The 22,443-nt window shown below is 42.4% G+C and overlaps 5 protein-coding genes across 8 annotated transcripts; 3 read left to right on the forward strand and 2 right to left on the reverse strand.

Moving 5' to 3' along the window:
- The first annotated feature begins 420 nt into the window (after positions 1-420).
- Positions 421-5,498, forward strand: LOC128300206 (reticulon-3-B). 4 transcript variants are annotated; one of them, XM_053036188.1, is made up of 6 exons: positions 421-1,027; positions 1,695-1,730; positions 3,829-4,036; positions 4,118-4,326; positions 4,412-4,517; positions 4,596-5,498. In XM_053036188.1, exons 1-6 carry the CDS (start codon positions 421-423, stop codon positions 4,648-4,650), a joined length of 1,221 nt encoding a protein of 406 aa, XP_052892148.1. In that variant the 3' UTR covers positions 4,651-5,498. The 4 variants fall into 4 exon arrangements, with proteins under 4 accessions (XP_052892148.1, XP_052892149.1, XP_052892151.1 ...); XM_053036189.1 differs by lacking the exon at positions 421-1,027 and adding an exon at positions 1,339-1,561; XM_053036191.1 differs by lacking the exons at positions 421-1,027; positions 1,695-1,730 and adding an exon at positions 2,722-3,041.
- Positions 5,499-6,132: 634 nt separating this feature from the next.
- On the forward strand, positions 6,133-10,371 carry LOC128305600 (glycogen phosphorylase). Its single transcript, XM_053043128.1, has 5 exons — positions 6,133-6,507; positions 7,292-7,523; positions 7,593-7,889; positions 7,990-9,596; positions 9,669-10,371. The coding sequence occupies exons 1-5, from the start codon at positions 6,265-6,267 to the stop codon at positions 9,816-9,818; spliced, it is 2,529 nt and encodes an 842-aa protein (XP_052899088.1). The 5' UTR covers positions 6,133-6,264; the 3' UTR covers positions 9,819-10,371.
- Positions 10,372-10,452: 81 nt separating this feature from the next.
- Positions 10,453-15,369, reverse strand: LOC128305601 (NF-kappa-B inhibitor cactus). Its single transcript, XM_053043129.1, has 5 exons — positions 14,649-15,369; positions 14,231-14,571; positions 12,011-12,099; positions 11,657-11,902; positions 10,453-11,192 (listed from the first exon to the last, which is right to left on the reverse strand). The coding sequence occupies exons 1-5, from the start codon at positions 15,035-15,037 to the stop codon at positions 11,121-11,123; spliced, it is 1,137 nt and encodes a 378-aa protein (XP_052899089.1). The 5' UTR covers positions 15,038-15,369; the 3' UTR covers positions 10,453-11,120.
- A 389-nt stretch (positions 15,370-15,758) lies between these two features.
- On the forward strand, positions 15,759-16,608 carry LOC128303863 (39S ribosomal protein L4, mitochondrial). Its single transcript, XM_053040940.1, has one exon. The coding sequence runs from the start codon at positions 15,791-15,793 to the stop codon at positions 16,592-16,594; it is 804 nt and encodes a 267-aa protein (XP_052896900.1). The 5' UTR covers positions 15,759-15,790; the 3' UTR covers positions 16,595-16,608.
- Positions 16,609-16,645: 37 nt separating this feature from the next.
- LOC128304617 (uncharacterized) lies at positions 16,646-17,494 on the reverse strand. The gene is made up of 3 exons (XM_053041823.1): positions 17,192-17,494; positions 16,880-17,119; positions 16,646-16,824 (listed from the first exon to the last, which is right to left on the reverse strand). Exons 1-3 carry the CDS (start codon positions 17,283-17,285, stop codon positions 16,661-16,663), a joined length of 498 nt encoding a protein of 165 aa, XP_052897783.1. The 5' UTR covers positions 17,286-17,494; the 3' UTR covers positions 16,646-16,660.
- Positions 17,495-22,443: the final 4,949 nt, after the last annotated feature.

Below are 22,443 nucleotides of genomic sequence, written 5' to 3' on the forward strand. Positions count from 1 at the left end.
TTTCTCTTTGTCGACGCAACCTGGCTAATGACGCTGTTGCACATAGAAGCTTGGGGGAGTGTCCCGGCCATGTGATGCAGCTTCCACCACGGATTGATAATTGTTATCACATTTGCTTTTTTCGATGATTTACTCCAATCGATGGTTAATGTCTTGATTATCAAAGACATTTTCAAATGTTTGTATGCAAAACTACCCAGCGTTGTTCGTTGTGGCGTTGTTTTTTATTCTCCAGGGCTGCTTCAAACCCCTTGCCAAGGGTGGGGGAGATTTTCTCCAATCTTTTACTAAATATTGACATGCTTTTGACGTAAGCAGTACGCATGCTCTGCGTTGAAGAAAATTGTACAGAAGGTAACTTGTGCGAGCCGAGCTATTTGGTGGAGCGAACAGTTCAGTTCGTACACGATAGAAAGAAATATGCAAAGTTTAAACATGGATAACTTCCAAGATAAATGTGAAAATTCTCTGTTAGATCTAAGCTTCGAAAATATCGGTTCCGCTCTTGCCACTGAGAGTACAGTAGATAATAAATTCGGAAAGGAAGAAAATAGTGCAGATTTACTGTTCTCCAGTACTCCAGAACCAGAGCCAAAATCAAAAGATGGTGATGTTTTTGATGAGTGCATGCCCATGGCTCAAAGCACTTACAGAAATGAACTGCTGATTGATAAGGACGAACCATTTTCGGTAGTGGAGCCAGTTCCTGCACCACCCGTCAACTCGACCATCGAGTTAATCAATGCAGAGATAAAGGATGAAGTTGAAAGTGACTACATGAATCCTTACGCAAATGTACGGCCACAGAAGGAGGAAAAAGCTCTCATCTTCGACGAGTCAGCTGCTGCACCTTTTTCTGATGTCCAACCGTTGGAACCGCTCCAACCGGAGCCCGAAAAAAACGTTACTGCTGCTCCAGCATGCGATGTGTCACGCACAACCGATAAAGTAGTGGCTGCCAAAGTTGAAGCCGAAGCTTCCAATGAATGCATAAAGATTGAACAAATGTTTAAGGACTATGGATTGGGTAAGTAAAACGGAAGAAATTTGCAAGAACAGCTAAGGGAAAAAACACGAGGAACGTATCACTTTTAGCATGAATATACCGGTACGTCGTCGGGATGAAAACCTCCGCCTGTGAATCGGGCATGCGCAGTAGGAAGTGATTGCGCACTATCTTTTTTAACGGCAAGAGGGATACGTGGTAAACGTATCCTAGATGTGGTCAGTAGTATTTGTGCAACAGTGAAAGGGCGATAGAGTTTTATTTCGCATGTCAGTCACATCATACAAAGGGAAATGTAAAAATCGATATTCGCTTAGAACCGTTTAATAGTCAAGCCTTTGCACACACGACACACACGATTCGGTTGAAAACGGTTTTATAAAACTGAAAAAAGCGCTACATCCTAATTCTCGGCCGCAAAAGTGTGACTCATACGCACATACAATTGTTTGGAGGGTTGAAAAAATCAGTTCGGTGCTTCGGAGCCCTAAAAGAACGCAATGGAAGGAAACGGCAAATCTTCTCCCCTTTTAATTTGCAGCGTGATTAACCCATGTACGTCAGTTCGTTTTTTGCGTTCTAAATTCATATCGTGAATACGCGCTATATTAACCAAATGATGCATAAAACGTAATTAGTTTTCTTCGATGTTTCATTAACGGTTTTGTTGTTTTTTTTTCCTTTGCAGACACTTGGTTTAATCCAGCAAGACTACACCCCAAAGGTAAGAGAGTTTCAGACAGCCCAGTGCAGTGCACTTGACACAAGTAGACAAAAAGAAAACATGATTTATTCAAAAAACATTGTTGGTACTGTGCTCAGAAGTGTGTGAGTGTCAGTAGCAAAACCGTGAATGTCTGTTAGTGGTAACTGCTTAAGTTCAATAACATATGCATGTACTGTTGAAAGTGGGCCAATTATGCAGGCTGCGTTACTTTTCCATACAGTAAAAAATCCAACTTATTAAATGATTCGAAGGGGGTAACGTTGTCCTGGTTCGGATTTTACAGTTTTAAACATTTTTTAGTAACTACGGAATGATTTGTTATTCTCGTTTTTATCGATGTGTTTCACAAAACTTGTTGCATCAAATTTTACGAAATAATGTTATGCTTATTATGTTCGTGTTAAGCATACAATTCTTTTCCAGCTGTATTATATTTTATTTAATATAAAATTGGCTCATTCCTAACCTTTATCAATGATATGCTAGGATCTCGATATATTATAGTTTCGTTCCATTTTATAATTATCATTTGATTGAGGTGAAAAGAATGCAGAGATTTATGAAATTTTCTAACCACAACTAGTCAAACGGGTCAAAGAAGAGACCCACTAGTTCCAAAACTTCTATAATATTAGAACAACATAATTAGTCGAATGTGTTGCCCCAGCATTCGTTTTATAAATCGAAAATGGAATGTTTTGCACATTATTTAATTCCTCACACAACAAAAACACAAAGTTTGAGAAAAATCACAGTACTGATAACTTATTCTTGAACAGATCTTTTTCTCGAAGAAAAAATAAGGAATGCGAATTTATTTTCCAATTTCTTTTATGAGCAAAGGTTCAACTTGAACTTTGAAGATGAATGAAAATTTACGTGATTATCTAGCAGGCTGATGTTCTGGGAAGAAGCAAAGATATGCTCCCTTATGTCAAGTTGTTAGCTGTCAAGCAGCACCGATTGGCTCGAACCGGGCAGTTTCGAAGTCCTTGTTGCAAAGCCAAGATTTGTAAAAATAACACAGTGACTAATAAAATGCAGCAAAAAAAGGCAAAGTTATAAATAAACGTTCTCCTTTGATTGAAATTTAAAGTTCCAATACGATCCTAGTAGTAAATTTCAAGTGACTTTTGGCTTAGATTTTACAATTCTGAATCAAATTGCGGCATACGATTTGCTGTGGTGGTCAATGAGTTTTTGTCAACAGTAAACAAATACGAGAAGCGGCGAAACATTCAACGATGGCAGCGTTTTCTCTAGCCGATGTTCTGGTGTTAGAAGGTTCTGATTTCACCAAAGATGGAAGTAAGCAACGCTGTTCGCCTACAGCAGCTATAGAACATTATGTAAAGCGTTGTGGGACAGGCCAAGACAGACTTCAAACAATTGAATCAACAGAAACCATCGAGCAAATGTTCAATGTTTGCACAGGAACAAGTGTACAGTTAGCTAAACACATTAATTTTAATTTCGTGCTGATCCGCGGATGCAACGAGTCGTAGTCATTGTATTGGAAATTATGTTCCGCGGAAAAATCCGCGGTTCTGATTTACCCGTTGCTGTCGGTTTGTTTGGGTACGCCAGACAGATGAATCATATTTTTGACACCTGCTACCTGGAAAAGCTTTCGCGTAAAGTTTGGGAACACTGCCTGGAGCTTGGCGATCATGAACGCAACGCGAAAGGATGGATTAAGTGTTGAGTTGGAAGTTGACCGCCAGCAGCCCACTCATCAACACATCGCGCAGACACGCAGGCACACTATTTGTTCGCGATGGTAAAACGACAAAATTCGCGTACTTCTAATGGAAATGGCCATTACAATCGCCTGGAATTGCCTCCACGCGGTCCAGGTAACTACGGGACAATAATTGGACGAGCAGGCTCTTATCCGGAAGGCTCTTTTCCGTGCGCCGTGTGATCGAGAAGGATACGCAAGCGATCTTTGGCAACGTGTCAATATAGTTGTGCCCAGCCAGCACTTCGTTAGTCGAAGCTTGTAACCCATTTTCCAGACGCCGAAAACGGCAACGTGCCGAACGCAATATACAAACATTTAATTATCGTTTTGTGTCTTTTGTTCTCGTTCTAGTGGAATCTCTCATTTACTGGCGTGATATAAAGAAGTCGGCAGTGGTATTCGGTGGCGGACTTGCCATTCTGCTGGCCATGTCTCTCTTCTCGCTGATCAGTGTATTTTCATACCTATCGTTGCTGCTCTTGTTCGGAACGATTTCTTTCCGGATTTATAAGAACGTTCTGCAAGCCGTGCAGAAAACTGCTGAGGGACACCCATTCAAGTAACTATTCACTTGTGCATAGAGCGAGTGTGAGAGAGTGGCACTTATGCAATCATATTTAAATGCTGCTGCATTTTACAGGGATTACTTGGAAATGGATCTTACTCTGTCGCAGGAGAAGGTCCAGCAGCTGGCTACATTTGCAGTGGCTCACGTGAATGCATTACTGACCGGATTGAGACGCCTGTTTCTGGTAGAGGATCTTGTCGATTCGATCAAGTTTGGTGTACTGCTGTACTGGTTGACATACGTTGGAGCGATCTTCAATGGTATCACATGCGTCATGATTGGTAAGGACACTTGTCTGCCCACGAGCGTGTATGAATCTGATGTGGACAGCCATCATTCAACATTGTTTCTCCCCACACATTGCAGGATTTGTCGCTTTGTTCACCTTGCCAAAAGTATATGAAAACAACAAACAGTCGATTGACACCCACATAGAGATAGTGCGAAGCAAAATCCAAGAAATTACAGAAAAGTAAGTACGCAACAGTATTGCAATCAACGAAGATTGTTTGATTTAATGGTATTTTCTCACAATTTGTCGTACTTTTAGAGTAAAAGCTGCTGTACCGTTGGGCAAGAAGACGGAAACCGAGAAAACCAAGTAAAGACGTACGTTCAAACGTGGTTCAAAGGCACAAGCGAGCCCTCGGTTGAAGAAGGAGAAAACCTTGCTAAACAGGATATTATTAGCATTCGACTATTTGCTGTTGTTTGTCATTTGCTTTCGAAGTTTTACGCAAAACCATTTCGTTTCGAATCTGCTTTTGTAATGCCATCATCCAGGAAGAAGTGTTATGTGAAGAAATGGAAATCAAAATTTTTAAATGTCCGTAGGCTTCTTGATAGTGAACCCCATTTATAACACTTCTTAAATTAAACGATCGAACAAAAGATAAAAAAGGAGGTCCATAATGTGTGTAGCACGTGCGATTGGGAGTCGTCATTGAGATTGTGTGGCTTGCCACGTACCCGAAAACAAAAAAAAAAAGAAACTAGTGTTATTTCTCTTAAGAAAATATAACATACCTTGAAGTTGCGTGTGATTGTACTGAAATTGAGCGTTGCGAATGCTTTATTGGCACAGCCAAATTGTAACGTTTTGTTTTCGAGCCCACCTCTCTGAATTTCGTTCGGCTTTGCCTTTTTGTGGTATTCCTCACGTTGGTTTTTGGTTTTCTGTGGTACGCTTTAAAACTATTTCCATCTTTCGTGCGCGTGTAACGACGGAAGTATTTGATGCGTGTGGAATGGAGACAAGAAACAAGGAAAAGAAAAAAAACCTAAAGCTATAGGCCAATACAAACACTCCATGTAGAATTTACAGCACATGCTTAAATTACACTATAGAAACATTTGAATGAAATGAATATTGCAAAAGAAATCTCTCGAGTATGGAATAAAATAATCACAACCAACATTAAGCTGCATGTTTCGCCATAGCTAGAAAATAAAACTACAGACCTTTCTATCTTAACATGCGTTGTGTTCGCGTTCACTTAAATGTTTTGGGACAGAGAGTGAAAGAACCGGTTCCATCCGCATGCATGCATGCATGTGAGTTGATAAATAATGTTTTGCCTTTGTTGAACATTTAGCATTAAATATAGCACATTTAAAGTCTAAGTTCATACTGTTCATACGTAAAACACCTAAGTACTGCTGTTTTTAAGAAGTTGTGTTCATTAGAAGTTGTCCAATAAAAGATAATAACGAAGTATAAGCAATCCAACACCACAAAATAATTCAAATAATTTTACTTAATCCACAAACTTGTTACTAAACCATTCTTATAGAGTGTATCAATAATACAATTATATGTCTTAACAGAACAGACAATCTAACGAAAAGCAATACGAACGAAAATTACCATAAAAAAACGTTGAAACGATTGTTCAAAAATACGTGACCTAATTTTTTGTACAAACACAAACGTCGAAATTGGCAAAGAGCGGAACCGTGCAACCGATGCATTTGCCAGTGAACATTTGTAAGGTTCACTGGATGACAGCCGCGAAAACAACACAGCGCATGTTTGACCTTCGCAAGGTGACCGAAGAAGTAACGAAGCTAGCCAGAATCCCATTTTCTGAACACTAATCTCGAAGAGTGGTCCGCGTTTGCACCGTTGCAGTTCCTTTAGCGGTTGTGTTCGTCCAAGTGTTCCACGGTATTCCGTATCGAGTCTTGCAAACGAATCGAATTATAGTAACGTTTTTACGATGGCAAAGCCACAGTCAGATGTCGATAAAAGGAAACAGATCAGTGTGCGCGGCATAGCCCAGCTGGAGGATGTGAACGAGATCAAGAAGGATTTCAATCGGCATCTTCACTACACGTTGGTGAAGGACAGGAACGTAGCCACCGTGCGTGATTACTACTTTGCCCTAGCCCATACCGTGAAGGATCATCTGGTATCGCGATGGATCCGAACGCAGCAATATTACTACGAGAGGGACCCGAAAGTAAGTACATCCTGCTACCACCTCCTTTTTCATGTTCGTTGCACGCGTTTCGCGATGGCGATCCACTAGCCAGTGCGCGATATACGGTCGTATTCCATGAACTCGATATTTGACCTCTAATTGTCAGTGCTACTAATAGAAAGACCGGTTCGGTGGGAAGAAGTGTTGAGACGACGTTGGGTGGAATGGATAATGTTTCAATGGCCATCAGGCAAATGGTGATCGTGAAGAGTTCGGTACATGAACACGAGTCTGCGATCCTCTCGCACCAGAGCTCGTTCAAGTGCTGTCCCAAGAAGGGTTAAATATTTTTCAAATTCTTTGCGAAAGTCAGGTGACTTGAGTGCAGTTTTTTTTTTGTACAAATCAGCGGTCACATAATAAGCGGCTGGTGGCGGTCATAGAAAGATTATAACACCAGCAAGATGGCTAGAATGATTACAAAAATATATACAATTAAACTAGAATGAACCTCAGGGTAAGACATGATAAGCGGATGTTTGGTTCTGTCGGCTAGCCCTTATCATTAGTATTAGCACGCCTAGTGATAACCATCGGTGACATAGTTGACGGTTGTTCGCGATAACAATGACCCAATTATTATAGCTTACAATCGGGCGCCCGGCTAAACTAAACGCATTGCGCCACGAAGGAAGTGGAATTGCATTTGATAATAGCAGGAGTAGAGAAAAAAAAAATGGACAAAGCAAATAAAAAACATTACATGGCCGGGGCAGGAAAGTATAATGTTTTCGTTTTTGTGTTTTTAATTTTTTCATTTTAGCGCGTGTACTATTTGTCCTTGGAGTACTACATGGGACGATCACTGCAAAACACCATGATAAATCTCGGCATACAAACGTCGTGCGATGAAGCGATGTATCAGATGGGTCTGGACATTGAGGAGCTGGAGGAGCTGGAAGAGGATGCCGGCTTGGGTAATGGCGGTTTGGGCCGGTTGGCTGCCTGCTTCCTCGACTCCATGGCAACACTGGGAATGCCGGCCTATGGATATGGTATATGAGCTTGTTTTCAGGTGTATTTGCACGTTGTTACAGCCAAAACTTTACGTTTCCAACCTTTAGGCATTCGTTACGAGTATGGTATTTTTGCACAGAAGATCCGTAACGGGGAACAGGTTGAGGAACCGGACGATTGGCTGCGTTACGGTAACCCGTGGGAGAAGGCGCGCCCGGAATACATGATCCCGATCCATTTCTATGGCCGCGTGATCGACACACCCGAGGGTAAAAAGTGGGTCGACACGCAGACCGTGTTCGCTATGCCGTACGATAACCCGGTGCCCGGTTATGGAAACAATGTCGTTAACACACTTCGCCTGTGGTCTGCCAAATCACCGATTGATTTCAACCTGAAGTTCTGTAAGCATCGATGGGATTAAAACGTTCCATTTCCAATGCTAAGGTAGTAAACCTTCATTAATATTTATGCTTCTATGCTTCTACTTTTCATGCTTTTCAGTCAACGATGGTGATTACATCCAGGCCGTGTTGGATCGAAATCTGGCGGAAAATATTTCCCGCGTGCTCTATCCCAACGATAACTTCTTCGAGGGCAAAGAATTGCGCTTGAAGCAGGAATACTTTATGTGTGCCGCCACGCTGCAGGACATTGTGCGCCGTTACAAGGCATCGAAGTTTGGTTCGCGCGATGCCGTCCGTACGTCGTTTGATGATTTCCCGAACAAGGTGGCAATACAGCTGAACGATACCCATCCGTCGCTGGCCATTCCCGAGCTGATGCGCATCCTGCTGGACGATGAGAAGCTTAGCTGGGAGAAGGCGTGGGACATTGTGACGCGTACCTGCGCCTACACGAACCACACCGTGCTGCCGGAGGCGCTGGAACGCTGGCCCGTGTCAATGCTGCAGTCGATTCTGCCGCGCCACCTGGAGATTATCTATCATATAAACTTTTTGCATTTACAAGAAGTTGAAAAACGTTTCCCGGGAGATTTCGGCCGTATGCGTGCACTGTCGCTGGTGGAGGAGGATGGTGAGAAGCGCATCAACATGGCAAACCTGTCGATTGTGGGTTCGCACGCGGTGAACGGTGTGGCAGCAATCCATTCCGAAATCATCAAGAAGGATATCTTCAAATGCTTCTACGAGATGACGCCGGAAAAGTTCCAGAACAAAACGAACGGCATTACGCCCCGGCGCTGGTTGCTGCTGTGCAATCCCGGCCTGTCCGATCTGATTGCGGAGAAGATCGGCGACCAGTGGCCGGTCCATCTGGAGCAGCTGCAGGAGCTGAAGAAATGGGCAAAGGATCCTACATTCCAGCGGGCCGTGGCGCGTGTGAAGCAGGAAAACAAGCTGAAGCTAGCACAGCTGCTGGAGAAGGATTACGGCGTGAAGGTGAATCCGGCTTCCATGTTCGACATCCAGGTGAAGCGTATCCACGAGTACAAACGTCAGCTGCTCAACTGTCTGCACATCATCACGCTGTACAATCGCATCAAGCGTGATCCGACCGCCAACTTTACGCCGCGCACGATCATGATCGGTGGAAAGGCGGCCCCGGGTTACTACATTGCCAAGCAAATCATCAAGCTAATCTGTGCGGTTGGCAACGTGGTAAACAATGATCCGATCGTGGGCGACAAGCTGAAGGTCATTTTCCTGGAGAACTACCGAGTAACGCTGGCGGAGAAGATTATGCCGGCGGCTGATTTGTCGGAGCAGATTTCGACCGCTGGTACGGAAGCGTCCGGTACGGGCAATATGAAATTCCAGCTTAATGGCGCACTGACCATTGGCACCCTGGATGGTGCGAATGTGGAGATGGCCGAGGAGATGGGCAATGAGAACATTTTCATCTTCGGCATGACGGTGGAGGAGGTCGAAGATCTCAAGTGCCGTGGATACAATGCGTACGATTACTACAATTCGAATCCGGACATTAAGCAGTGCGTTGATCAGATCCAGGGCGGATTCTTCAGCCCGGGCAATCCGCATGAATTCCAAGATTTGGCCAATGTGCTGCTGAAGTATGATCGTTACTACTTGTTTGCTGATTTCGATTCCTACATCAAAACACAGGATCGTGTTTCCGCCGTATATCAGGTACGGGGGACGGCGCTGTCGTTTGGTTATTATTATTAGTTTCTAAATTCAAACCTCCATTCCTTCTTGCAGGATCAATCAAAATGGTTGGAGATGTCCATCAACAACATCGCAACCAGTGGCAAATTCTCGAGCGATCGTACCATCGCCGAGTACGCGCGACAAATCTGGGGCATTGAACCGAGCTGGGAGAAATTGCCGAACCCGGGCAGTGCAAAGTAAATCGTGCGCTTCCCAGTATCTGTTGCAAGCGTGTAAGCGGTAAAATATATAGTCCACCAAGTGTTTGCGCCACTGCCGTCGTTCCAACCACGCACCCGCTCCTGCATTGGATGCGCAGTAGAGTAAAGCGTCATAGCCGCTAAAAATTAGCTCACCCCTTCACCGCGGGTGTGGCGGCATTAAAACACAGCTTTCCGTTTCGTTCGAGCCTGACATATACTCTTCTACAAAAAAGGGGTGCCATCACTAACAAAAAACACAACGGATGAAGAAATAAAACACACTAACAACAACGCAAATATCTACATAATGGGGATTTATTTAGTAAAGTAGCGCCATCATAAACAACGCAAGCCGTTGTGTAAAGATTGGTTAATTTCCGATAGTAAGTTTTGTTTTCGTTAACACTCACCAAAAAAAAAAAAATAACTACAACACCCACAATCGATAGTGGCGCCATGTTATTATGCATAAAAAATGCCTGTTCGTTAGGTAAATGTTATGGGATATTATTGTTTTCAAATAAAAACGTAAAAGTCTAATCTTCTCTGTGCATCGATCTCGTTTCTGTTTTGGCGTAAACGTTTTCTTTCTTTTAACTGGCGCGAATAGAGAATGATGACATAATGGAAGGTTCATTCGCAATAGGTTTGTTTTATTCGCTTCTCGACATCGTCTTTCTTTTTTGTTTTAAATTTGTTACATGTACAATTGCTTACGAGTTAATCGAACCATATAAATAACATATCTCTATACCACTACTACACACATCGACGCCTTTGCTTTTTTGGGATGGACAAGTAAAACACACATTTCGAAACAAGATACGTTTTAAAGCTTTAGCGTATCATCGTTTTTCTGGCTACAAATAAGCCAAAGAGGTGACACCGTGGGGCGGGGTGGAAAGAAGGGTGGAAAGGAAGATTATGAGTGAATAATGTGTGTTAGAATCATTTCTTTTTTCTTTGTAACATTTGATGAATGATGCATGGTTTACGGTAATCCGATGCCCATGTATGTATATACGCTTAACTATGCCAACAAGAGACCAACAACGTCACATTTGTTCATCTTGACCAACATTTACAATAAGGCACTTATTAGAATGGGAATAATAGTTACATACGGTTTTTTATTTTACATTAGAACCACGGTCCAATATGTTTTTGTTTTCTATCTGCGCTCGGTACATGCGTGGTTTGTTTTTTCGCACGCAGCCCCCGGGGTAGGTGGTGCTGGGTCAATTTGAGGGGGGGCCAAAATATAGTGTTTGTTTTTAGTTTGCTTTTTTTTCTTTTGCTTTTAAGATACATTGATAGCCGATAATCCCGTGAAAGCTGCCGAAAATGCACTCGCCCCGTAGTAGTTACTGATCTGTGGAATGTGAAATCATACAGAATTAAAACAAATAGAGAGCTACCACACACTACACCTTACAGCCTAGTAATGATTCACTAATTGCATAAAGCTTGTCGTGTTTTTTTCTGTCCACGGTAATTCGCGTAACCAAAACTTGGGATTTACGTCGGATAACCCAGAAGAGCTTACGGCAACTTGGGCTCACGCATTCGGCAATAACGAAGCTTTTTCTAATATTATATGGCGCTAATTAAAAAAAAACATCTATCGAGCAATTTGCTAAACCGGTTGTGAATTTGCTTCACCAATATTTCAACAGATAACGCTCAAAACTAAAAACATGATCATTAATTGTGTTTATACGTACGATAACGTAAGTAAAAAAAAAAAAACAAAAAAAAACAAAATTTCTTCTGTCCCATTTGCTACAATCCTGTTCTACATATACTATCATTAGTGTGCGTTTGCTTTTAGCTTACCATTTCATCATCAGAATCGGATTCCGCATCACTTTCCGGCAGGGAAATTGGTTCCGCTCCACGTTTCGTCAGGTCGCTGATCAGCATGCGTTTGTCTTGTATGAGAGCGAGCTGGTAAGCCGTCATTCCCGCGTAAGTAACCGCCTCCAGCGAGAGAAGTGGACATTCATCGAGCAAAAAGTTTGCCAGCTCTTCGTTGCCCTTCTCGATACTGATGTGCAGTGGAGACATTCCGGATTTTCCTTCCTATTGTTTTGTGGGGCAATGATAAAGATGGGTTTTTATCAGTGGGGTTGTACAACAAAAGCGATACACAAAAACCCCCGCCAAGGTGAGGGTTTACGAAATATTTACCCTTGCGTTAATGTCGGCACCGGCGTCGAGTAATGATCGAATTACTTCTATGCTACCAGCTTCGGCTGCTAAATGAACACACGTTTTACCTGAAAAAAGAGGGCAAATTGAGGTATGAAATACACTGATTTATAAGCATTTGTAATAAGTATAAGATATCAAGGAGATAAACAGTCCGCATGCTTCATAAAATTGAAAACAGTTGCCTTTCCTACACAAACCGCATGGAATCTATTGGAAGTTTAAGAATCTATGAAAATTTAAAATCAATATATCGACCACAGGAGTGTTTATTTGGCCGTACAAAAATACGAAAATATCAGTGAAGAAAAGCATTATTCTCATAACAACGTTTTACATATTGGTATCCTAAATTTCTTCTTGATAATCTTTCAAATTGATAATCAATCAAAGAAATCAGATACACAACATAAATCAGACAGAAACAATTCTAAGTCGAGAACTGCAATTTCAACATTACGGATATTGGGCAAAGTTCGACATTTCAGGGCTTTACGGGTTGAGTCGTTCAGTGCCGTTCTAACGACATGACCAGTTTAGCTGAGCTTGGCGAGCTTAATTCACTGTAACATAGCAAGTTCATGGTACAGCTCGTACATTAGCGTCAGGTCTACTCCAGTCCTTCATCATTATCCCTCCTCTCCCAGCTTCGTTGGTTACGACAGGTGTGTTTTGAGTCAGTACCCCAGCACGTATCAATGCTGTTGCCGGTGATAAACTATTGTGGTTTGAATTCAACTTTAGTTTTTACTCCTTCTTTTCTACTTCCATCCAATCCAATAAGAGAGATAGATTATTTTTTGCGGTTTTCTGAATGTACATTCCCCTTTAATCAAATAGACAAAATTGTGAATATGTAATCTGTTGCATTTAATATTGAAATGTGTATGAATATTGCTTCATGGCATCGCTTTCATCTAAGCTTTAAATTAAAAAAAAATAACATTTTATTCATTTAACAAGCAAATTAAATGTTATTCTGCTTTGTATCTTATCGCACTTTTACCCATATAATTCTTAATAAACTCTTCTGAAAGCTCCAATTCCGTTCACATTTGCTATCAACGTTCAAATTCAAATGCTTGAACAGCGCTACAACGCCTACTGTAACTAAGTTGTACCTCTGTTTTACGTGTGGTTTATCAATTCCAGGTGTATCCACTGGAGCACTGCCGAGCGACATGAAACAAATACGCAAACACACATGCGGAACCGCGCAAAAGCGGAATTTCCCATCCACGCTGGATGAAATAACAAAAAAAAACCTGATCGTAAACACTTTCACGCCCCCCTCTCAGTCGAACCAACCCCCCGGAACAACCTTTGGTATGCGGGTAATATGTCAGAGACTTCATCTCGGATGTAATATGATGCAAAGATTTAATTCTGTAGCCATCAATGAATGAACGGTACATGATTAATGTATGACATTAAGAAAAAAAAAGAATTCTACATAAAATAACAAACAAAAAATCCCACGAGTGGTTAGAAACCAGTGTTTTTGTTAAAACATCTGTGAACACTAACACTAATACACACAACAGAGCCAACAATAGAGCCATGCGCTTTCAACTGTGTGGTGGTGGTTCGCATGACGTTGTACACAAAATAAGTGGGAAAAACCCAACATATAACGTTCGCTTCAACTGCGTGCGATTGCAATCCGCGAGGCCCCCTGTATTTCCCAGTGGATGATGATGGGCCCACGGGATTTCTATGAATGTGGGAAACACGTCGCGAAGTAGAAAGTTAGGGTTTCCCAAACGCTTCAAAAACCAGACTTTGTAAACGGGACCGTGTGGTCATGTTTGTGGTGCGACAAGAAGACGTTTCGGGGCAATCCGCAAGTTCCGCTCTTGCCACAGACGCATTGCATAGAGAATTTACTTCGTGATTCATTAACATTCTTCTGCAGAACGATTTTAACACCAAAATAAACACGATTTTGCGCAGATCGTTGCTAGGATCGTGCTTCATTTACTAAATTTAGCACGGTCCCTTTTTATAATTAGAAATACCCATGCCTACTGGATGCCGCCATCTATTTTCGTTTCATATTCGTTCCCCATCTCGTTCTGTTGCATTCAATCGCAACAGCAACGCGCTTTGATTGAAAGGAACGACGCTTTGACCATAAATGGAGATTGAAAAAAGACCGCTAGGGCAACGATAATGGACAAATTGAATCTACCCACTTACCATCATAATTCCACGATTCCATATCCTGTGGCACTTTTGTTTGCGATACACCCTGCGGGATCTCGTTGAACGATGGCGGTGCTAGCAGCTCCTTGACGATGTTCACGTTTCCCATAGCACTGGCCAGATGTAGGGCGGTATTGCCATCTAGATCACGGATAGACCGATCACTACCCGCGCTCAATAGGCGACGCAAAATCTTGGCCTGATCCGTCAGGACAGCCAAATGCAGTGCCGTTTGCCCGTCGTCGTTCTGGATGTTTAGGAATTGTCGTGGAAGATGTGTAACCAGCTTGGCAATATGTTCATCATTTCTCTCGTATACGGCCAGATGAAGCTGGCTGAAAGTAAAAAAAAACAGTGCCCAATGTTTATCACACCGAAACATCCGGCGGGCTGCTGTTGCCAAGACACTTACGTTTCACCCATCTCATCCTGTTGAAAACTTTTCATCCAGTCACGCTTCATCAAACGGTCGAAACGTTCGCAAATGTCGGTCAACCCCATTTCACGGGAGTTGAACTCTTCATCCGGAATCATCCCGGAGTCGACGTTCGAACACGGTTCCTCTTCGATCTGTTTCTCACTCGCAGGAGGCGATGTATGCGTACCAACGTTCCTGGGATTAGTTTCCGACGAACCACTTTCTTCCGTCCCAATAATCTCAGACGAGTTGAGGTTATGGCCCGAAAGGAACCCAGAATCGGTATTGACACTGTCACAGTAGTCCTTCTTTTCACACAACGGTTGACCACAAGAATCTGTAATCGAAACGTTATTCATTGCTGATCCTCGTGACGGATGCATTTTTCACAATCGGGTGCTAGTTGCTCTCTCTACAGCGTTAACGTGTTGTAGCACTAATCAAGAAACTAATCGATTGGATGCTTCACTACGCGAGTGGATGGGATGTCGTCAACAGCGATAAAAATCATAAAATGGAGTACGCGTGATACGTTGAGCGTTTTAATCCTGCCACTGTCGCGGTGCACTTCCGTTTGCTTACTACGATCGAAACTGGCCGAAAAGAGGTATCAATCGCACACGGGCGATGTCGAAGAAGTAGGGTTGAACGCACAAATTAACTCGTTTTTTCGGGGGACAAGCAGCACAACCTCGCGCAAGCAATCGAACAACATGTGTGCGTGAGTCAAACTCTTTGGCAAACGTCAATGGTGTACATAATGAAGCAGTGTACATAACAGGTACACAGCACGTTTGGTGCGATCCCATAGTTGATGTTGGACAACAAGCTGACAAAGAGTGCCCATAGTTCACCAAGAAATCAGATGATGGAGTCACTAAAAAGGGAGAAAAGGTACAGAAAACCAAATCTGCTGTTTCTATTGTTGGAAGCCACTTCAAGAATGGCATTTCGCATCAAAACCCTTTGCAGAATGTTTGTCCGATAATCAAACGTTTTTAAAAAATTGGCTCAACAACGGAATTAATGTTTGGCTCATGAACTGTCAAACCAAACGTTTGACAGCTCATCGGTGTCAAGTTGGGTCTGTTTGTTTCCCTTCTCGGTAGCTCGGTTACGAAACAAACGCATTTATAATGTTTAAGTTTGCTAACTTGTGTAAAGCGTTTGGAACTAATGGCTTCGCTCGTTTCAACTCTACCTCAGCTATAGTGTCCGGTGCGAGAGTCGATCGGCGCCCGCCCCGTGCAGTGTGGCTGGAAAACATGGACTCGCTAGAACCACACCACACCGGTATCATGGAATTGGACAGTTCAATATTTGGTGCCGCGCCGCGGATTGACATCGTTCATCAGAATATCGAATGGCAAAGGAAGTACCGGTTTGTGAGCTTTGCCCACACGAAAACAAGAAACGAAGTACGTGGTGGAGGAAGAAAACCATGGCCCCAGAAAGGATTAGGAAGGGCCCGTCACGGCTCGATCCGGTCGCCCTTGTGGAGAGGAGGCGGAGTTGCCCACGGGCCAAGATCTCCGACTACACACTTCTACATGCTACCTTTCTTCAACAGAGTATTGGGACTGGTTTCTACCATGTCGATAAAGCTAGCGCAAGATGATTTGCATGTCGTAAAAGATTTAAACATCCCCACGGAAGATCCCCAGTACTTGAATGATTTGATTGCCGCTCGCCTATGGGGACCTTCTGTGCTATTCGTCGACACGTCCGATATTCTTCCAAAGAACATATCGATTAGTGCAGATAGCTTGGCGCACGTAAATTTAATGCCAACGTATGGGTTGAATGTGTACTCGATGTTAAAACACAATACCGTCGTGCTAACGGAAAGTGCAGTGCGAGATATAGAGAAGAAACTTTTGGAACATTTGAATCGCAACGATGCTCGGGCATTAATGACCAAATTCAAACATGATAAATAAAGCGTAGACAAAGCAGCAGGTTGATTTAACAAAAGTTTATTTTTTCGTGTCTTTCTGTCGTACCGTCTATTGTTCCCCAAGCAACTTGTTCCTGATTTTCCAGCGCAATTCGGAATGATCGTTTTCGCCCGGTAATTTCTGTTTGAATTTGTTCCATTCCTTCTTATATGAATGGTACAGCGCAACGGGGTCACTTCGTCTCACAGATTGACTACTTTTCGGTCTTATCCCTGCAAGAAAGTGACAATTGAATAAAGCACCAGGCGGAGGCTTACGTTTACTTACACATCTTGCTGACTGGTTGATTGTTTTTACAAGAAGTGGTTTTATGAGTTGGCGTAACGTTTTCCTTGTCCACTGGGGCAGCTGACTCGGTATGTTTTGATCGTGTATGTTTTGCTTGATAGCTTGCCGTTGTTTCTGTGTGTAACCTATCGAATACGTTGCCCGGTGCTGCGTTATCATTCAAACTGCCATCATTTTCTACGCACTGTTTTGCATCGTACCGGATGAGTTTCTTCAAATCTGCAATGCAGGAGATTAGGGTTCTGTGAAGTGATAAATGCTATGAAATCGAGCAGGTTTCAATTGCCATACCTTTTTGAAATTCTTTCAACTGTACCACAGTTATGTTGCGATACCCCAAATGATTCAAATGGCTGAGGATTTCTCCCGCGTCCAAAGCGTCCATTTTGAGCAGTTGGATGCAATTTATGCTATTCAATCGATAGCAAACCGCTTTACACGATATGTTTGCAGTTACAAAATCGTTGGATGATTCCACTAACACCTAAAGTTTGTATTGGTTAGGCGTATTATTGCCTCGTAACTTTTGTGAAATGAATATTTGTTTATATCCCAAGCTTACGCTTGCTAACCCACGGTCACAAACATTCAAAGCCGCTTCTGTTTTCCGTTTCAACGTACAGCACCACAGGCAGGGCAATACGCTGTAGTTTGACAGTTGGGACATAACGTCATCCATCATGTTCGAGACGTCTGACGCTAGACGTCTGATATGTTTTGCAAATTTGAATTATCAAACACAAGGTGACCCAAACTGACCGTTGGAGCTCCAATGTAGATGACTAAATGTTTCGATGCATAACTACACATTTGTTTAAACTATCTGTTTATTATGGTATATAAAAGGAACCTTCAGTTATGGAAAATAGATTCAGAAATATGTGGTACTAAAATTACATACCAATTACAAGTTCCAATGAATAAGAATAACCTCGTAGATCGAATAGCATTAGGAGATGTTTCATGCGAAGGGAATATTTGTTATTTAACTAAAGTAATAGCACTTGAAATACCCTTATCGAAGACTGCCCCAAAGTCAAAGAGATGCAGTAAAAGTTGTGCTTCTCTGTAGTGTGATGTGATGGATCGATATGATACTACTACGAATAATTGCTACCATCGTTGGCGAGAATTTAAAATAGTGAAATATTTGCCGTTCAACCGTACATACAATAGAAACCCATTACAATGCTCCACCGCATCGCAAGTGCATTGAAAAGCATTTGTAGTAGCGCATTTCATATTCAGCAGACTTTACACTTTTTTTTTTCGTTTCCTACAAACGTTGCGCTCGGAGAAGATTAATATTAGGGAAAGGAAATAATCAAGAATGGAATACAACTTGCAATTTATGGCACATTTTATGTACACAACCACACACACGCGCGCGCGATAGAAGCAATCTTCACAAAGCAAGAAACTTTCGCGCAAAGTGCAATAGCAATCTCTTCGATAGGTCCTTCGCTTATGTATAGAGGATCGCGTTTTTGTCGCAAAATTTTCTGGCGCACATTCCACCGGTAACCTGCAAGACGATATTGTATGCACTTTTATTTGAGGGTATCAAAATTCTAAAGGAAGTTTTGTGGTACGTTCGAGCATCGAAACACAAAACTGGGGAGGTGGGTGGAAAAAAGGGCATACACACGAAAACCCACCCGAAACGAAGCCGTCCCATCGCACGGGGTTGCTTCCCAGGCTGTAGTGATCCGTATTGCGTTGACTCCGCCTATACGCGGCGCATGCCGATACGAACGAACGTTGGTTTTGCCGAACGAAGCGTTGATATTAGGTAAACAAACAGAGTCAGTGGAAGCGACTTTCGTGGCACACACAATGTTCCCGATGTCGAACAAAAACATAATATACTAATAATTTGCAGATGCACTCGGTGCTTTTAGTGCCCAGATATCGTGCTTATCGCCAAGACATATACGGGGTGATGTACATGTTCAAAAACTGGGCATTATAATGTATGTGTTAAGGCAAAAATCTCTTTCTCTCTCGTGCATGGCCGGGGCGGGGAGTAAGTACTCCTGAGGTACACCTAAGCAAAAGCATTCGGAAACAAAATATAATGCAGGTGTTTTTCTTTAATTTTCCGATTTTCTTCGTTAATCCCGGTCCCTGCGGTGGTATGAAAGCGGAGGTAAATGGGCAGAGACAATAAAGGTATACAGTACATATAGATTTTGGTTATTTGTTTCCGACTACAGCAAAATTGATCACGGGTTTTTCAAGCGCCGAGCTTGCGGAGCTATTCGCAGTCAAGAATTACCATTTCTGGCCATTTTTTTTTCTTCTTCCTGCTTTGAAGTGATGCAATTTAAGTGAAAAAGTTCTCATGAAGAAGGAGCTATTGTTGTGTCGGTGTTGTTTAGTGTCGATTTATGCCAAGATACATAAGACATAGAACAGATAGGAAAGATTTACATTGGAAAACATCCTGTAGTGGTTCACGTGAGTGGTATGGTAAATTTATCACTCACCCATAATGTCACTTATCGCCGCGTACAGTTTGAAGTTTCTCAGCATCCGTTTCAGTAAAAAGTTAGTGAACGAATCAGTGTAAATTGTATGGTATCTGTTATGCCTAAGATTAATTATTGTAATTAGAACGAATGAGGTTATGGCTGAGAAAAAGCTTTCAGAAGTGAAATGTTACCAAGTTCTCCGGGGATGGACTTCACAGATTTCAGACTCCAAGAAAATTTCAGCACCAAACAAGAAATCGTTCAACCACGCAAAGACATTAAGTTCATAGTGAGCTCAAGAAGCAGTTTTGGTGATGTTTAAATAAACTCATACCTTATTTATATGCTTGTTTTCTGATGGTAAATATAAACCAAAGTCCGATCCAGCATTGCAAAGGTTCGGCGAGTACAGCGTTCTGCAAATATTGGCCGTAGACCCAATGGGGGAGTCACACTGCTCCCGGTTGTGTACTTGCAGATGGTGGCAATAATAACTGATTTGTTAGTAAAGAAACATTGGTGCAATAATTCCCTTGCCCCACCCTTATGCTGGGGAATATAGATGGCCATTGAAACAGGCTCGTCTCGTCTAGAGGAATGCGCTTTGTGTGCATTGCCTGTCGGAAGTGTGAACAATTCCATGCAATTGATTGTTTTTCGTACTGATAACACGGGTGCAAAACATCAAACGGAATGTAGTGCACCGCAATCAAAACATCTTGGCACAAACCCTTCGGCCCGGTAGATTCCCCTTTTCCTGAGATGTTCCGGCCCGGTGTGTCTGTGCTGTGATGTGATGTGTGTGCCTGCTTGACGGTTGCAACAACAATTTGTCCGTGTAGGTCTCGGTGTCATCATCATGTTTGCTATTCATCATCTTGTGTCATCAGACGATAAAACGCTCATTTTCCCATTTCAAAGGATTTCAATAAGAAAACGGTTCCAAAACCTGGGTTCCCTTGTGTGCCCTAATCCCGGTGCACACGTGTGCAGCTCTTGGGGGGTTTTTGCTGCAACTGCAACTGATGCCGGATTGGGTTGTTGGTCGATGAACAGGGTGAAACTATACACTGTTGACCTTTTACTTTTGCCCCGTGTAATAGCTCGTTTTGTCACTTTTGTACTATTCAACTTCATTAAGAGCAAAATGGCGTGCCGTGGAGTGGGGCCTGGAACATACATGAGAAAAGTGTAAATGCGACATTTCGCACTTTAGAAAGTAGAGACAGTGCCCGAGATATACTATTACAGCGATAACAGGTAGCTGTAATCCAGGAAAGCTGTGTGTATCTCGCATTATTTGCGTGCAACGTCGTTTATACTTCCAAGTTACTAGAGTCGACTTCTTTCTCTGCTTTATTGAACAACTACAGACAACTTTTTATAAGAAAACTTTTTGAGAAGAGTCATTCATATGAATTTTAAGTGACGAGTCATTCAAATCAGGAATCGACAAAAAGAAAGGATTCATAAAGGATTCATGAATTTCCATAGCAGTGGCAGATCAAGTATTAGTAGACCTCAAACAAAATGACAGAGGGGACCCAATTAACAAAACGGATGGTCGAGTGGTAGATGGAGGAGGAGGGGAGGGAATGATTCGTAGATCGATTTCATAAATCTTAGAGGATTCATTAAACTTTGAAATAGAGATTCAGATTCAATTCAAAGATTTAGTCAAATTCATGAATCCGAATCAAAGTCACCCAACATTAAAGGAAAACATTAACAAATGTTCTATATGATACAGAAAGACATTTTCAACCAATTTTCCGCCGTTTTGCATTAGGGTTTTGTGCTACAAAGGAACTCCGCGAATCCGCGGGTAAGAGGAACCGTTTATCTCGGCGCAAAATTGGGATTTTCGACACCAGAAAACCACTGTTAATAAACAGGAGAGCGGGTATTTTGTTAGTCCAACTTCTTTCTCTAAGTTACCTGCCACGAAAGAAAGCATAGCAAATGATACGAACAGTGTGTGTGCCGTACTGGTACTGTGTGGGAAATGAAAGTCTAGACAAGCACAACAGGAAGCATGCTACACACCTATATGTACATCATCAACCTGGCAACAAAAAAGCCACGAACTGCAATTTGTGCGGTGTGGCGTTCAATGCACAACAAAACAAAACAATAAAAGGTTGAAGTCTAAAGGGTAATAAAGCGAAACTCATGGTGCCCCAGTCGCATGGGAGTTGTAACAAAATGATACAAAATTGATTTAGCATTCCCCGTCCCGTTTTGGGAGGATGCTGTACGGGTGTAAGAAATAAAAAAAAAACCAAAACCAAAAAGATGCTTCCAAAAGGTAATATACATTAACGTCAGCAGGGTTTAATAATCTTCTCTCGGTGGCGCACAAACGCGGGATTTTACGCGCTACTCCCGGCTGGCTACTATGTTTGTGCCTTGCTGGGATGGTTCTATCCGGGACGCTGTTGGGAAGTTTGTGCGAAGAATTGTTTCACAATTCGTTCACTCCGCCGGTCCGACCGGTGAAATGTGGACAATTTGTAGCTGGTAAGAAATTATCGTACCCCGTGCCAATGCATTCCCCTAAAAAGGGCAGTGGGCAGCACAATTATTGACCGTACGATCGATTACTGCCACTGCCGGGGTAAATGCGATACACGGTGAGGACGTGCACGCAGCGGCACTGATCGCAGTGAGTTTTTGCAGTCCATCAGAGTCTCGCCTAGCCGTTTGAAGTAATATGCAACATGAACCTGCTGAATGATCTTGTTGCAAAAGGCAATGTCTCGCAATGTGGACGAGAAAATCACGTTTTTAAAATGCAAATAGCCGTGGCGTTTAATCGATCGATTTATAATGATAATTAATGAAAGTATTTGCAAGTTTTAGAAAGAAAAAAATTACACACACACACACACACACACACACAATGCGAAAGAAATACAGGTAAGTTGATAATTAGTTTTTACAATTTATGCTACGTCGATGTTGTCGCGTTGCGTTCACTTTGCCGGATGGGTTGCGGGTTCGCAACAAGCTATCGACAGACAGATTGGCGATTGGCCCTCTCACAATCGATCCGGCCAGCACCTACAT

Source organism: Anopheles moucheti, chromosome 3, assembly GCF_943734755.1.
Source record: "Anopheles moucheti chromosome 3, idAnoMoucSN_F20_07, whole genome shotgun sequence".
NCBI classification, from domain to species: domain Eukaryota; kingdom Metazoa; phylum Arthropoda; class Insecta; order Diptera; family Culicidae; genus Anopheles; species Anopheles moucheti.

Excerpts from the sequence above, each read along its gene's own strand:
- LOC128303863 (XM_053040940.1), top strand. The coding sequence starts at position 15,791 with ATGTTTAAGTTTGCTAACTTGTGTAAAGCGTTTGGAACTAATGGCTTC.
- LOC128304617 (XM_053041823.1), bottom strand. The coding sequence starts at position 17,285 with ATGGACGCTTTGGACGCGGGAGAAATCCTCAGCCATTTGAATCATTTG. Across the intron at positions 17,120-17,191 it reads GTTGAAAGAATTTCAAAAAG|ATTTGAAGAAACTCATCCGG; the intron begins GTATGGCAATTG and ends CCTGCATTGCAG. Across the intron at positions 16,825-16,879 it reads TCAACCAGTCAGCAAGATGT|GGATAAGACCGAAAAGTAGT; the intron begins GTAAGTAAACGT and ends ACTTTCTTGCAG.
- LOC128300206 (XM_053036188.1), top strand. The coding sequence starts at position 421 with ATGCAAAGTTTAAACATGGATAACTTCCAAGATAAATGTGAAAATTCT. Across the intron at positions 1,731-3,828 it reads AGCAAGACTACACCCCAAAG|TGGAATCTCTCATTTACTGG; the intron begins GTAAGAGAGTTT and ends TTCTCGTTCTAG. Across the intron at positions 4,327-4,411 it reads TATCACATGCGTCATGATTG|GATTTGTCGCTTTGTTCACC; the intron begins GTAAGGACACTT and ends CACACATTGCAG.
- LOC128305600 (XM_053043128.1), top strand. The coding sequence starts at position 6,265 with ATGGCAAAGCCACAGTCAGATGTCGATAAAAGGAAACAGATCAGTGTG. Across the intron at positions 6,508-7,291 it reads ACTACGAGAGGGACCCGAAA|CGCGTGTACTATTTGTCCTT; the intron begins GTAAGTACATCC and ends TTTTCATTTTAG. Across the intron at positions 7,524-7,592 it reads AATGCCGGCCTATGGATATG|GCATTCGTTACGAGTATGGT; the intron begins GTATATGAGCTT and ends TCCAACCTTTAG.
- LOC128305601 (XM_053043129.1), bottom strand. The coding sequence starts at position 15,037 with ATGCATCCGTCACGAGGATCAGCAATGAATAACGTTTCGATTACAGAT. Across the intron at positions 12,100-14,230 it reads GGAATCGTGGAATTATGATG|GTAAAACGTGTGTTCATTTA; the intron begins GTAAGTGGGTAG and ends CTCTTTTTTCAG. Across the intron at positions 11,193-11,656 it reads CCGATTCTGATGATGAAATG|ATCAGTAACTACTACGGGGC; the intron begins GTAAGCTAAAAG and ends CACATTCCACAG.